Here is a 15,554-nt window from a genome sequence, read left to right on the forward strand (position 1 = left end):
TACTATTTTGTACCATTAGATCGTCTGGAGGGGCTGGGTGCTTCAGAGTCTGGTGGTGAGCCCAGGGACCCTCCCCCCTTGCTTTGTAGAACTCTGAGCGAACCTCCTGGCTGGAGTCTGAACGTCTCCGCCTTGTTTGTCCACTGGCCTTTGTTTTGCCTGTCTCCCACGTTAATGCTAACACCTGGGGAGTGTGAGCCGGGCCGGAGGGGCTTGGTATCCAGGGGAAAGTACAATATTCTGGGGGTTGCGGCGGGTTGAGGGCAACTGGAGTGCTGGGTGGTAGGTGGAGGGCGGATTGGGACACAGAGTCTGAAAGCGGAAAGGCATCCACTCGCTAGTTATCAGGCATGGCATTAGGGTGCAAGAAGCAAGTGAATACGAGAATGTGTGCACCTGTGCCAACTGATACCCAGGCCCTGTGCCTAGGCATGGGGTTGATGTGAGCGAGTGAGAACGAGTGAGTGCCGGGGCAGCGCCGTGGTATTGCTGGGTACTCTGGTTCGGGCAGGGATGTCCTAGGATTGATGTGTCACTTTACCTGCGCAGCGGAGGCCATGGGTCTTGGTGGGAGAGCGTGAGTATTGTGATATACATTTTTTCCTGTTATTGCCAGCCCGAGGGACACCCCGATTTACACGTGTTACATTGATTATGGGGGACGTGAGGTTGGGCACAGTGCTGACAGCGGGTGGGCACCTTATGGGGGTGCGGGAGGAAAGGTGTGTTTACTCCAAATGTACATACAGTGATTAATGTTTAAGGCAGTGGAGCCTATTATCATGTGTCGCTTGGTTCATGGAGATTCACTCCTATGCTTACAGTGTCTATTATTATGCACCGTATGCTCACTGACCTATAGGCGGAGATCACATTGTAAATTAACTGTGTTGATCATGTGTGTGTGTGTGTTAAATACAAGTTTTCTATAAATACAACCTGTGTGAAGTCTCTTTTTGGGGGCATGAGCTGGGGTACTGTGGGAATGAGCTGTGCTGTTGCTTTACACACTGCCTCTGGGATAAGCCTGACTGCTATGTGCCAAGCTACCCAAGGGTGGGCACAGGTGAGCTAGCGGGTATACATGACCATGCCAGACAGGAGTAGCCCGCTCCACCTGGCCGGGCCAACGCCTTAGCCAGCAGAACTGAGCTGCCTCCAACATTTCGTTGCTGGAATATGTAGACAGATGTAAAGGATCCAGAAGGTTCCAAGGATTCATTAATGGATGGTGTTACGGAGGGTTCCAGCTCGTATATCTTTTTTCAAATTCAGCCCAGTCACTGTGGGGAAACTCCTTGTAATCTGTCAATCAATTATACTCAAGGAATGCGCATCAAAAGTTAAGACATCTCAAAACAATATGGTTTTGCAAGAAACCCGTTTTCCAAATCTGGGACATTTCTCTCAAACCAACTCAGACAAGAGCTGAACCTTTCCAGCACCAGACACTGCTGATTTTGTTCATAATGCTTCCCAGCTAGGCACTGACAGGGTATACTGCTTTTCAGAGATCTCTGCTAGTGGACTCAGAAACACAAGTGGAGAAATAGTCTAACTTGTTACATCGTCCAGTCACTTCTGGCATCTGGGCAAAGTCTTTGAAGATGACGCATAGTGCTACCGATATAGTTAAGTGCAAATTACAATACTACAGGAATAAACATGTCTTATATAAAGCCTGGCAAAGAGACAAACCTTGACTGGTTGGTACAACCAGCAGCTTTTCAGCCCCAGATGCCAGGACTTGGCTGTAGCCAGAGTGCCTATATTTTCAACACAAATAAAAATTCAATACATTTTCATCTGCCTACATAGGTGTCTGGATAGGAACCTAACTGCGTTTGTTGCTACTACCATGACTGCACTGAAGGAAGAGCATATCAAGGGTCTGCTACTCTCCAGAATGATGGTGGCAAGACTGCTCATAGCAGCAGCTGGTACAGCAGTAAGACAACTACTGAGTCTTTAATCCATGTCTCGGTTTATAGTAACTTTTTTCATGATCTATCGTTAACTAAACTCTTTGCTTACCAGGTTCACCTCTTTTTTTGTATTTGTAATATGTCATGCTGTATGGATACATGCAAACCTTGTCTATTTATGTATTGTCAATGTAACTTATCTTAGGATATCTCTTTGGATGATTTACTTGAATAAAACATAAAAAAACGTAACAAATGCCACAGAACCCCCTTACTCACTGCAGCGCTGCCTTTTTTTTCAAGAATCCTCTGACCATCAACTGTGTCCTTTATTTCCTGAAAACAAGAAAAAATGGTATTTGTGGCGAAGTTGTGTATCCTGTTATCACTTAGTTTCTGTAAGAGGAATATTTATAGGAGAGCTGGCTTCACAAAATCCCTTGCCCCTGCCCAGGGAACATAACCCACACCCATCCCAATGAAGCAGGGAACATTGTGCCTTAGCTGCTGCGGTTATAACAATCTGGTGAAGCTGCTACATTACTTTTGGACATCAGGCTGAAGGATGCAATGTGCTTGGGCTTCCTCTAGTGGCTCTACTTACAACTGCAGTGGTTGTAAATGCCCCTCCCCCACCACAGCCAATCTGTTCTATGTTCAGAAACCCAACAATAATTCAGATGCACAATGAAGCAGGAGCTCCACTCTACAAAAAAAGCAGCAAATGCACTGAAGTTTAGAAACATCTATCCATGCATCCAACCATCACAATGCAGGAACGTCTACGGCTGGAGAAGGAAGGGGCTGCATATCCACAGTGCCCATAACTGAGCTTTCTAAAGTGAGTTGTGATCATGTTGTCTTTTGCCATCAAACAAGGGGTGTGCATGAGATGCTGTGGTGCTCCAGCCTCACCTGACGCAGGCGGTTCATCGTCTCCTGGTGCTCATCATTCTGTCGCTGCGCCTCTGCCAACTGCATCTTTACGCTCTCGATATCCTGATCCTTTCTCTGCAGCACAAGAGGGAAAGAAGGGGTGAAAATTACTTGAGTTTCACCACGCTCTAGTCCCTTGGTCTTCTTTCTCTTAAATGTCATCACTCCACACACCAGGCAGAGCGGAGCTCAGCACTGAAGCCACTGCGGGTCCTGCTGTAGCGGTAATCCTACGATATACAGACAGTGTAGGTGAACAGAAGTAACTGTCTCAAATGTGCTCTGGAGGAGACTGAAGTACCTGTCCTTGAGTGCTTCAGAAATAACTAAGTAGATTCTTTGTTAATGGTTACAATGTGCTGAATTACTGAAGGAATGAAAGTAGCAACTGGAGACGACTTCTCCTACACTAGAGGCTAGAGCTGGTGTCTGCGTTGGGAACTAGTGCCCCAAACTGCAGCCCAGGGATGAAGAGTGGGACAGTTTTGAGAGCAATGTGTTCTACACCATAGGACAGGACTGTGGGGATTGCTGCCTAGAGTATTATTGTGCCTGCAAGGGCTAGTGGGATTGAGTTCTTGGAGCGCTGTGGTGTTGTACACAACAGGTCCAGCTAGAATTATAGTCGTCTTTGAGGGCTACGGTGACATCAGGTACAACATGTCATTTTCTGGAGGTTTTCCCCGCCTTCAGGACAACAGTGTTCTGCACTACATGCCAGGGCTGGGGGATTTAAGTGTCATTGTGTTTTACACTACAGGCTACGGCTAGAGAAATCCTGATTTAGAATGCTAGGGTGTCCAACACTAAAGGCCAGGGCTGGAGTTCTTTTTCTGATGTTAGGATATTGTGCACAAGACCACAGCTGAGGTGGTTAAGACAGGAAGAAACAGGGGCCTACTGAGTTGTCCCAGAAAGATGCTCATTACCTGCTTACAAACACACTGCCACAAAGCAGTACTCCCACCCACAGATTCCAGTCCATGTCACTGAGACGGACTTTACCTGCAAGTCCAGCGTGTGCAGATCCTTGATGTGTTGGACGTTTTCTGCGTGCTCACCCTGGTTCTTCTCAATTGTTTCCTGCGGAGAGAAAAAGAGAAGGGCGAGTGTTAGATAATCTTAGCAGTTGATTTTAATGATGGAAGTCATATGGAAAGATGGGAGGGCTAAGGAAGTAGGCCTGATAGCTTGAGGTGCCCTCTCCAAATCTTCCTCTACGGTAGGCTGTATATGAATATCTACACAGTGGAAGGGGCACACCCAGGGACACTTTCTATCTAGAGGGACAACAGCCCTCACAGAACATGCTGAGCTTGGGTTTATTCTGGTAAGGCTGTCCAGAGGGCAACAGACCTCTCGCGAGATGCACAGTTAGGTAGTTTAAGGTGGCTTGGCCCGTTCTGGTGTACAAACATCTACAAAGGAGATGCAAAGCTTGGAAGTAACCCTGTAGGGGTTGGTTTTGGGAGACGGCAGCATAGGCAGAAAAAAGAAAGCTCAGTTTAAAGAAGCATGGTTTGGGTCAGACGTTGTAGGGACTCACCACGGGAGTCATCAGACTACGCAGGAAATGGAGTTGTAAAGACTCATTTTAGGTTGTAGGAATCCACTCAGTAGATAGAGCCTAAGATGGGACAGGTTCATTTTGAGGTACAACAGTCTTCCAAGTAGATGCCGGTGTATATGGCATTGAGTTCTTCATAGGGGCAAACAGTCTCCATGGGAGATAATACTTGGGTCTAAGGAGGTAGGTTCCAGGTTTTGCAGAATTGATGGAGAAATTCTGAGCAACAATAGGAGTTGGGGGTGGCAGTAGTAGTAAACCTACGGAAAATTTGCACAGTAAAATGTTTGCAAATTCATGGCCCCACGAACAGAGGCTTAAAAAGGTTATATAAAAGTGTCTCTAAAATGACCAGAACATTAACATTCCAATAGCTTTTGAAATACAGCTTCAAACATGTTTACAAATTTCCCTGTCAACGTCATTGAGTTGTCACTGAAACTGAAGATAGAGCTTTCTTTGGATTACGCCCTCCGACTGTGATAAATTCACGATCCAGCCAGCATCTTCTCTCTTCGAACAAGGCTGAACATAGGCAAGCCAATGTGTGAGACAGCCTCTTGAGTCCCTGAACACACAAACTACAGGTGTCACTGTTAAGATCCATATAACTATGAAATTGTTAAAATGCCAGTAACTGAAACTGCGTGAATCTCATAAAGACAAAACTACTAATAGTTGTGTGTCTGAGAATGGTTCGTAGCGTAAGGATTCAGGACAAATTCAGGATACTTCCTTTCACTAAGGTACAATAGTTCTGCACTGCATGACATTTATTTTACAGTGTTTCTTTGAAACTTGATTAAGTAGTGGTAAAATCACATTCCCAAAACAAACACAGAATATACATTGCCTTGCCTATGTATCAAGACCATGAATTTTGTGACTCGTCTTTGCATGTTGATATTCACATATCAGGTTTTTCTGTGAACTTCTCTGTTCCTCTGTAACTCTGAAGTCGAATTTTTATTGAAACATATTTCCAAATAATTATAAAAAGGAGAAAGAGAGATGGGTCCAGTAGTCATACACAAAGAGGAAAACTCCCTCCATCTTAGATCACCACTTTCGTGCGCCAGCTTGCTGGCTCCACATCAACTGTGACTTGATGCAAGTGCGCAGAAGCCGATGAGTGCGCCGTGGCTCCGCCTAGCTACTGCTTGCTACTTTGGTGTTCAATGGGCTGACTACCATTTGTTACAAATAATGTCATTTTCTAAAGCCTTCTATGAGTGTTGAAGGACAACCATTGTGCTATCGAATATAATGATGAAATGAGCATACTGCAGAGCCCCTACATGCTGTGCATCAGTTTTGGAGTGAAAGGGACCAGCTCTTTAAAGCTTCCACCAAAGCTGCCAAACACAAAACTGAACAACCCCTCAAGAAATGGTTCTTAAACCAGGTGTGTTTTAACCAAAACTCAGATGCTCTTCAAAGTAGGGGGCGAAAGGGATGTGAAATAGACAAATAATCCTCAAAGGTTAACTAACATGAGGTTTGTGGAATGGCCTTTAAGCTCCAGTCCCAAAAAAGGAAAAAATAGATACTAACCCAGGCACTGACCGGTCCAAAGCATCAGTCACACAAGTAACATTTCGGGCCAATGTACAACCCACATCGCTTATATAAAACAGCCAGAATTATCTTAGCTCACGCAGGGTAAGAAAGTCTTGCAGTTAGGCTTCACAGGAGGGATTACAACAACCAACTAAAATCATCTTCAGAAAGCCTCTCGATATCTTTCACAAGAGCGGGTCTTATCAAGTAGAAGAGATTGTTGAATAAACTTATTTTATTATTGGGGTGGGTGAATACAATAAAGGGACTCACCAATTTGGTAGCAGATAGTATAGCTTAAACACCTAGATATTCATATGACAAATATTGAGCCTTGGAATCAGTATATTTTCCAGTAAATAACAGCTAGCCTGCCCCTGGTGCCTTCAAATCTCACAAAGGGTGGACAGCCACCTGGTTACAAAATATCTAGGTCAGGGGCAGAGCGATCAGCTAACTACGTCTCTACCCTAAATTATATTCTGCAGCAGGATCAGCTTTTTCAGGTGAATGAGGGACAGTTCAAACATTTAAGTTGCCGCTCACAAGTTCTTCCAACCTGCTGTGCAGAGTCCAAGGATTCCCCTGCACCCCCTCTTAAGGTAACAAGTAAATAGAAAACGTAGCCACGTGAACAGGAAAATCCTGTTCATTCATGTCCAAAACAGAAAAATAAAGTACTTTGTGAGGTTCCAAACTATGGGTAAGATATGCCTGCAGGTCGAATGGCACATGTGCAGTGATGCCAAGTTATGTCAGGCCACTGACATAGTTTACAGACAACAAAGTCAAACTTACCCTGATGTCTGGTGTCAACTTTTGATCAGCTGCAGGCCATCTACACGGGAACAGACTGCTGTGCTAACTGAAGTTCCTAAACTACCCATGGGCAGCAGAACCTCACACTCTTATGTGCAATAAACAGCTCTCTTCATCAATAAACCTTAGCAGCGCATCAAGGCAGGCCCTCTCAGCAACACCTCTGTGCCCAATCCACATGCTGTGGTACCAGCACAATCAAGCGTGGAGTGCAATGCAGGTTCGGTAACTTTAATATTATCAGATAAAAAGTGCTCCAAAGCACCTTCTGAGTGCGCTTTGACGGGTAAGCAGTGCTCATTTTAGCCATTCCCCAAGGCAATAGAAAAAAATGTTAAAGGGGCAATCGATAATTACTCTCATTCCATGCCAGACACTCTGAAGCGAAACCATTCCTCCCACAGGTGTCCAGTATTTTGCCTGCCAGGGTGAACTGAAGGGAAGGTCTTAGCTGACAACGTCTTGATGGCTCACAAGATGTAATTGTCTGTTTACTGTAAAGGCCAGACCCTGATGCACTTCCACCATCTCAGTCAGACAGAACTCTCCAAATCCTGTCCAGAGGTGGTGCACACCTTTTGCAAGAGCAGCAGGATCTGATATTAAAGCTACAGGAATTTGTAAGCTGTGTAACCTTTCCCAGAGTAAAACAAGATAGGACACAAAGGAAACATGGAAATGAAGCCGTAAGAATTAACAGAGACAACCGGTAGTCCATGGCTTGCATTGTCAAAATACCTCTAGGTTGAAAAAGGGATGGTTTTCGCACATCAAAGAGCGGATAAGTGATGTTATGGCACACTGAGGTTGAAAGTGCCTGCTGCTGAACCCCCCAGTGTTTATGGCTGAAGACTTACACTTTGATGTGGTTTGTCCTGCTTGTCCAGCTGCCACCTTGTGCCCGCCAAGCATGAAGTAATCTTCCAATACAAATATGATAATATTATGTGCAATGAGATCTACAGATCTGTCACAACCAAAGCAGGTACAGGAGGAGGCCAGTTGCTCCAAAGTTCCTACCTAATCACCAGAGGTCTTAATCTCTTTATCCAGACTTTATGAGGGAGCAGCTGCAGCCCTTCACCCTGTCCAAGGAAAGATGCAAAAACAAACACAGCCTGATCCAGTTCCTTAACAAAGGAATCAAAATATCTATGAAAAACATGTATGTCTACTGAGAATCTCCATGTTTACATGGTCTGTGACCCTAAACCTTAGCTTTGAGGTTAGGGGGGGGGGGGCAACATGCATAGTGCACCCCTATTTCACACAGAGCGGCTACTGACCTCTCTACCAAGGCGGTGGTAGACTGACAGTGGTGGCAGCAATAAATCTAAAGTCAGGGATACCTGTGTCCTTGTACCCTTGGTGGGGGGGAGAGGAGGGTATGATGGGAGGGGGGGGGAGTACTAGCCACCCTCCTGATCAAGTCTGTGCAGTCTGCTTTGCCTGTGGTCCTGTTGCCTTTGTCTACCTGGGTTGTGTGTTTGAGAGCCAGTAGGTTCCCTAGGTGTGAATGGTGAGGTGCGCTATTGTGTTTAATTTGAGTTGAGCTGTTCTGCTTGACAATCCAATTCCAGCTCCCCCGTGCCCCTCCAGATTCCTTGGAGAAGCTTGTTGGGCTGGGGTAGACACTTGCTCTTATCTGTGTTTAGTTGCAGTAACTGCTAGGAGGGACCCTCTCTTTATTTTTTCAGTAATGGTCAGTGCCTCCTGGTCTGGAGTTAATGAAAATTCCTCTCTGAGGAATAACCCAGGCTGATTCCAAGAGCCCATCCTGAAGCCCAGTAACTCATCCTATATATGTATTATACATGCAGTCATCATGACAGAGATAGGCCTCATGATTGGAGGGGCACCCAGGATTCAAACACAGCAGACCCTCTGATTGGATCAGCCTATCATGCAGAGCTGATAAAAGTCTGGTCTGCATGGTCAGTGGTTGTTCAAGACTGGTCTTCGGTTGTAACAAGCGTTTACAGAAGTCAGCTGTGGGCCCGCAGTGCAAAGGCAAGGAAGCTTCCTCACCGCGTCTGAACTTGAGAGTTTTCTCTGTGATGGATGGATTCTACTGTGAAGGGATATGCCAGCTGTGAAAGAGCAAAAAGATCGATCAACAGCCTGAATGCAGAAGCAGGGGTCCAGCTGTTTGTGAGGAGTGTCAAGCACATCAGCATCGGCTTGTAAGACAAGGAAATTGCAAACAGCTGCTCAAGATAACGAAGCTTGCAGCACATCAACAGAGAAAGAGGGACAGGGGGAAGCTTGATTCCACCAATACTTTGAAGGTGAGATAACTTTGCCCAGACCCCTCCCCCATGCGGTTGGAGCCTGTAATACTTACAGTTACAATCTGTAGCTGGGGAAGGGTGTCCTGTGGTACAGGCCCCCTACCTTTCTCTTTGTGATACATGGGGGTACAAGAGTGTACTGGCACTTTGGCCAGCTAATACCCTCCTACAGCTAGCCAGTGGCTACTGGTCTAGTGGGACTCCTGTAAACTGTGCCAAGACATCAGGCACCTATGATCAGATCCCTGACGCCACTGGAGCGGTGTACTTGCTAAGGATGGGAGGGCACATCTGTTCTGTAGGTGGTGGGTTCTGGGGCTAATCTGGAACATTTGACTTCACATCAAATGCTGAAACTACACCATTGCCATACAAGGATTGGTATCATGGCTCTAGCGAACAACAGCAATCCTGTGCAACATGGTCTGTAATATGCAATGCTAATTGTGTGTCTACATGCTAATTGTGTTTGTACAGTGTTTAGCGTCTAGGAGCTATATTACTGTTTGAGGGCAGAACTCTAGCCCAGAGGGTTGTGGAGATGTCTGGTTTTCACTGTTTATCCTAGTTTTATGTGTAGTATATTTCTCTTATGTGTATTAAAGTACTTTTCTTTTTAAAAAGTAAAGCACTGACTAGAAATTGATCTTATTAGCTTGTAGTACAGTGTACCCTGTATTTTGAATGTCTAAACCCACCTCAGCTCCTTGAGTAAGCCGTGGACTGCTCTGTTCATTATCCTGAGACAGCAAGTGCTGGAGAGGGGTACTTGGTTAACTAGATTTGGGTCTACCCTGAGGCCCCAGGGCACCAGTAGGGGACACTCCAGTTGATGCGATTGGAGCAGGGTGGCCCCTGAGTGCCCTGGTGCACAGGAAACTGGATCTAACACCATACATGTTCTTAAAACTACTAGACTCAAAGTATATTTCGAGCTCCCTAACTGGAAAGTGTTTTATAAATATTCTGCACCCCTTCACTCAATGCATCCAACAGATGCCACAAACAAAATTCAGAGAAAATGAAAAACACTTGGCTCCCGCTACTGCATCAGTTTAAGCAAGATACCATGAATGACATCTCTTTAGAGGAGACCTAATACTTGAAATTATTTGTCATTTCTTGTGAGCACCCGAGACCTAAAATAGCAAATTGTCATCTAGGTGAACTTACATTACACAGAGCTCAGACCATCAGTTTACTGAAGTTTAACACTCTGAAATGATCCTACAAAATCCAAAAGCAAGTAGCCACGATCATAACGCTGGGATCATATCACTTGAAAAAAAAGAAATGACTGATTATAATGCCCCATATTCACCAACAAGCAAATGTACTGCAGATTAAGCAATGTAACATAATGGTTATAAATCCTGCTTACCAGACATCAGAAGAGTAAGGAGTGTGTCAGATTGTTAGAAGAGAACCAGGTAAAGAACATTTAAAGCACACATCTGGCTATCAAGGGAAGATGGCCCACCTCTGCCTCCCGAAGCCGCCGCTCAAACCATCCCTTGGCACCCTCCAGAGACTGAATCTGCAGACGGAGCTCCTCCACCGTCTGCTGTAGGCTCTCCAACTCTCGGCTACGTGCCTGCAATAAAGTAATGGAAGGGAAGATAAAAGTCAGGCAACCGTCTTAGCAGACAATGCAGCAACCTATTTTAGGATCTGGGTGCAGTGTTAAGTGAAAAGTGTCATGATGTTAAGTCGAGAACTCTATGGTGTAAAACATTCCCAGAGCTTTTGCAGCAGGGTCAGCAGTAGAGCATGATGCCCCACACCAACTCCACCAGCCCAGCTGGTGCTTTAGAACCGTCCCTTCTGCAGTGGCCTCCCATACTTTCCATGCACCTTCAATCCTGATGGCACAGTGATGCTCACCTCGAGATGGAGTGGCACCAGCAGCTCAATTTAGAGTCTAAGCCAACAGTTACTGGACAAAGCTTCCCAGTGCCCATTGCCTCCACTTGCCCACCCCCTTGAGTTGCCCCTTACCTATTGCACCGTACCAGTGCTACATTCTTAACCAGGCCCTTGCTTTCCCCTCACTGTACCTTCTCACTTTACAGCTGGCCTTCAATCGTTTTCCGTTTACCTTCTCAGCATTCAGCTGGCCCTCTGTCGCTTTGAATTGGTCAGTCTGTGCTCCCTGTACTTTCTCCCCCTGCTTTAGTTCTCGTTCTTCATTCCACATGCTTTCTTACTTGAACTTTATTACAGTTTCTCCTCTCCAGACATTCTAACACCAGGCTATCTGATAACATCTCTTACCTGTGTAATATCAACCAGATATCAGCACCTTGTCTCTCCACCGTGCTCTCTAACTGATCTGGCCCCACACTATCTCTTTCCTGCACGTTTTCTCTTTGACTTGGGCCATTAGCATCTTGTCCCTGTTCTCTCCAACCTTGAGCTGCTCCTCAGTTTCTCCACTAGGTCCCTGCATCCTCTCACACTGAGCTGACCCCTCGCGCTCTCCTCCATACACCTTTTCATCCTGAGCTGTGACTCCCTCTATCATGACCCAGCTGCACCATCCAATCCTGGCTTATGTCTGAATCCATCCTCCCTGCACTATGAGCGGGGCCCTGATTCTCCTCCACATCCCATCACCTTCTCACTGTGAGCTGCCCCCTCAGGTTTCCTCCTTGTACTTTCTTTCTTGCCCTCCAGCTGACCCCAAATCTTTCCTTCCTGTACCTTATCATAATCTGGACTGTCCCCCCTTTCCTACACGTCCCTCCTCTGAGCTGCCACACGACCCAGCACCACCTCATCCTAACCTATCCCTTTGTTTATCCTCCATGCATTCTCACCCTGAGCTTGTCCCTCAGACCATCTTCTATCCACCTTCTCTAACCAAACTACCCCATAGTCTCTGCTTCCCGTACCCCCACTTGCCCCTCAGTTGAACCCTTGTCTGTCAGACCCATACTTTCTAACTCTGAGCCATCCACTCAGTTTCTCTTCCCAGCAACATTTCACTCTGATCGCCACAAAGCCCTGGACTGGCTCACCTCCTTCCTCTCCGAAAGAACCCAAAGAGTTTGCCTCCCTCCTTTCCGGTCTACAGCCACCAAGATCATCTGTGGGGTCCCCCAAGGATCCTCCCTCAGCCCCACCCTCTTCAACATCTACATGGCTCCTCTCGTCAACATCCTCCGCCCCCACGGCATCACCATCATTTCATACGCTGACGACACCCAGCTCATCATCTCCCTCACTAGGAACACAGCCTCCGCCAAGAACCACCTGCATGCCGGACTCCTCGACATCACCAAATGGACGACAGCAAGCCACCTCAAATTGAACTCAGACAAAACAGAGATCATCATCTTTGGCCCCAACAAGACAGCTTGGAACGACTCCTGGTGGCCCACCACCCTCAGACCACCCTCAGCACCCACTACCCATGCACGCAACCATGGCATCATACTGGACTCGTCTCTCTCCATGACCCAGCAAATCAACACCATATCATCCTCCTGCTTCAACACCCTTCGCATGCTACGCAAGACTTTCAAATGGATCCCTTTAGAAACAAGAAAAACAGTCACCCACGCCCTCATAAGCAGCAGACTGGACTACGGCAATGCCCTCTATGCAGGGACCACAGCCAAACTTCAAAGAAAACTCCAGCGAACCCAGAACGCAGCCACACGTCTCACCCTCAACCTCCCTCACCACGAACACATATCCACCCACCTCAGATCCCTACACTGGCTGCCCATCAACAAAAGGATAATTTTCAAAATCCTCGTCCACACTCACAAAGCCCTCCACGACACTGGACCGGCCTACTTCAACAAATGAGACAACTTCCACATACCAACTCGGCAGCACCGCCGACCTCGCCTTAGCTACAGTCCCCCGCATCCAACGCACCACCTCCGGTGGCAGATCCTTCTCCCACCTCACCGCCAAGACCTGGAACTCCCTCCCCACCAACCTATGCAAGACCCAGGACCTCCTAACCTTCAGAAGGCACCTAAAAACATGGCTTTTCGAACAGTAACCGCCCTCCCCCTGTGCCTTGAGACCCTACCAGGTGAGTAGTGCTCTTAAGAAATGATTTGATTGATTGATTGATTGATCTGGGCCCTCAGCTTGTGCTCTCTGCACATTTTTATGCATCTGCAGGTCCTTCAGTCTTTCAATCCCACGTCTTTTCACAATCATCTAGGCCTGCAATCTCCTCCATAGAAAGTTTGACCCTCATCTGACCCCTGCCTTCCATGCTAACCTATCCATAAATCTTTCCTTCATGTACCTCTTCACCATGAGCTGCCGCTCAAAGTTTTCTCTCAGCACCTTCTCTCCCTCTGACATTTCCTGTCAGCCTATCCTCTTGGCATCTTCTCACTCCGAGCTTCCCTTTGAATTCTTCCACATCTCTGCACCTTCTCGTCCTGCGCTGGCACCCTCGAGTCCCTCCTTATTGATCCTTCTCACCCTTAGCTGCCCCCTCTCACTGTACCTTCTCGCCAACCAGTTGGATTTCTGGTATCACCTTCCCACACTTTTTCATTCTGAGCTTACCTGTTAAGTCTCTTTGTCACCTTGTACATTCCCATCCTGAGTGTACCATCTATCGCTGCGCTCCCTGTACTTCATAATGTTCAGCTGACTCCTCAGACTTCCACATACCTTCTCGTCCCTCAGCTGGCCCCTCAGGTCCTCTTCACCGCGGTTCTTCTCCTCATGCAGCTCGCGCAGCTCCTTCTCGTACTTGGCACGGATTCCCAGCACCTCTTTCTCGTGATGCAGCTTCACGTTACCCAAGTCCTCCTTGTGTCTCGTCTTTTCCTGCTGCATCTCAATGGCCATCTCATCCAGCATAGCCTTCCGCTTATCCGCACTCTTGAGCAAGAAGAGGGAACTATTAGGACACTTTTATGTAGTGCTTTTGACCACATATGTGTGTATATTTATAAGGTATTTCTTTATCACTAACCTAACTAGAAGCAGCGGAGTGCAATACCTTGCCAGAGGCAAAAAAGGATTTAAAGAGTGAGCTTCTGCAGGGCACAGCAAAGGGGCACTATTGACCCCTGAAAGCTACAAGCCCACATAATGTGTCATTGTATTACGTTATACACTATGTGAATGTACTTACAATAGTGACCTCAAAAAAGATAAGAAGTTGGACTGGCCAAACAGGAATCTAATCCTGTCTTGCAAAATTCATCCAGAGCTCTACAGCAGATGCACTGACCAACCAAGCTACCTATCAGGGAAGGCAGACTCAAGGAGAGGAAGCCTGGAGAAACTGCTTTCATAGACATAAAATAACCCTTGATGCAGTCCTAATATTGCCCAGTTAATATTATCTTCTTAAACAACCTCTAAGTACTTGATTTCCAGAAAGTAAAAAGTTACTTATCTCTAAAGCCAATTCTTCAGCCTACGTATCTTTCATACATTCACATGTTCAAAAAGTCCCCATCGTCAGGCTGAGAATCTTTGGTAACTAATGTTCAATAGCAGTATACTTGTACACAAACCATACACATATATAACCAATTCACCTCCTTATATGAGCTGATCAGAGGTACAGGAACCCATATCTGCTCACCTCAAACACCCTAATTGCCAGATGTGTCTAAGCTTGCTAAGCTCGTCGACCTTTGGAAATCGATATGTCAGTCTTATTAAGCAGAAGGGGAGGGGGAGGGTGGCATGTGAATTTAGGAAAGATACCAATGCTGAAGATTTGGAGTAAACTGTAAGTATTGTTATATATTCTTCAGCATTGGATCTTTCATAGATTCACATGCTTGAATCTAGCCTCCAAATGCAGTACACGTTACGAACAAACACCTACGAAGGAGTGAATAAAGCCCACCTTCTGCCAACAACTACTGTCTCACTGTTGTTTCCGCTTTTGACTTGCTCTCAGTGTAGCAATGTCTGGAAAATACATGGTTTGACTTTCACTCATAGCATCACATATGTTCCTAAGCAAACAAAGGCACGTTACCCACCATTCTTCTAGCAGGACACACTCGGATTCTACCACTGATAGGTCTGTTCACTGTCAGACGAGCTAGCATAATAAACAAAAAAAACATTTTGCAAGTCCTTGTTTCGTTAACTGGCTTCCTCTATTAATATGACAAAAGGCTACGACGAGTTCTTCAGTCTTCTGAAAATGCTCAGTCCGCTGATTATAAAATTTCAAGTATCTCTTGATAGCTAGGGAATGTAATAACCTCCCAACCACCTTTATAGGATTTAGAAAAAAAGGTTAGTAGTGCCATCTCTTTATTCATATGAAAAGAAGAAGGTAACTTTGGGAAGAATCCAAGGTTAGTTCTGAGAACTATTTTGTCTCTGTAAAAATGTAATGAAAATGTCACTTACCCAGTGTACATCTGTTCGTGGCATCAGTCGCAGTAGATTCGCATGTTTTGCAATAGCTCGCCATCTGGTGTTGGGCCGGAGTGTTACAAG

General features: G+C 46.1%; 1 protein-coding gene across 2 annotated transcripts in view; it reads right to left on the reverse strand.

The window, feature by feature from the left end:
- The window catches only part of GRIPAP1 (GRIP1 associated protein 1), a 485,545-nt gene that overhangs the window by 285,903 nt on the left and 184,088 nt on the right, over positions 1-15,554 (reverse strand). For both annotated transcript variants that reach the window (XM_069209507.1, XM_069209509.1), the window contains 5 exons: positions 13,749-13,961; positions 10,579-10,692; positions 3,867-3,944; positions 2,841-2,936; positions 2,205-2,261 (listed from right to left, as the gene is read on the reverse strand). In XM_069209507.1, the coding sequence (XP_069065608.1) occupies positions 2,205-2,261; positions 2,841-2,936; positions 3,867-3,944; positions 10,579-10,692; positions 13,749-13,961 (558 nt within the window). The remainder of the gene's footprint in view (positions 1-2,204; positions 2,262-2,840; positions 2,937-3,866; positions 3,945-10,578; positions 10,693-13,748; positions 13,962-15,554) is intronic.

Source organism: Pleurodeles waltl, chromosome 10 (genome assembly GCF_031143425.1).
Source record: "Pleurodeles waltl isolate 20211129_DDA chromosome 10, aPleWal1.hap1.20221129, whole genome shotgun sequence".
In the NCBI taxonomy this organism is placed as follows: domain Eukaryota; kingdom Metazoa; phylum Chordata; class Amphibia; order Caudata; family Salamandridae; genus Pleurodeles; species Pleurodeles waltl.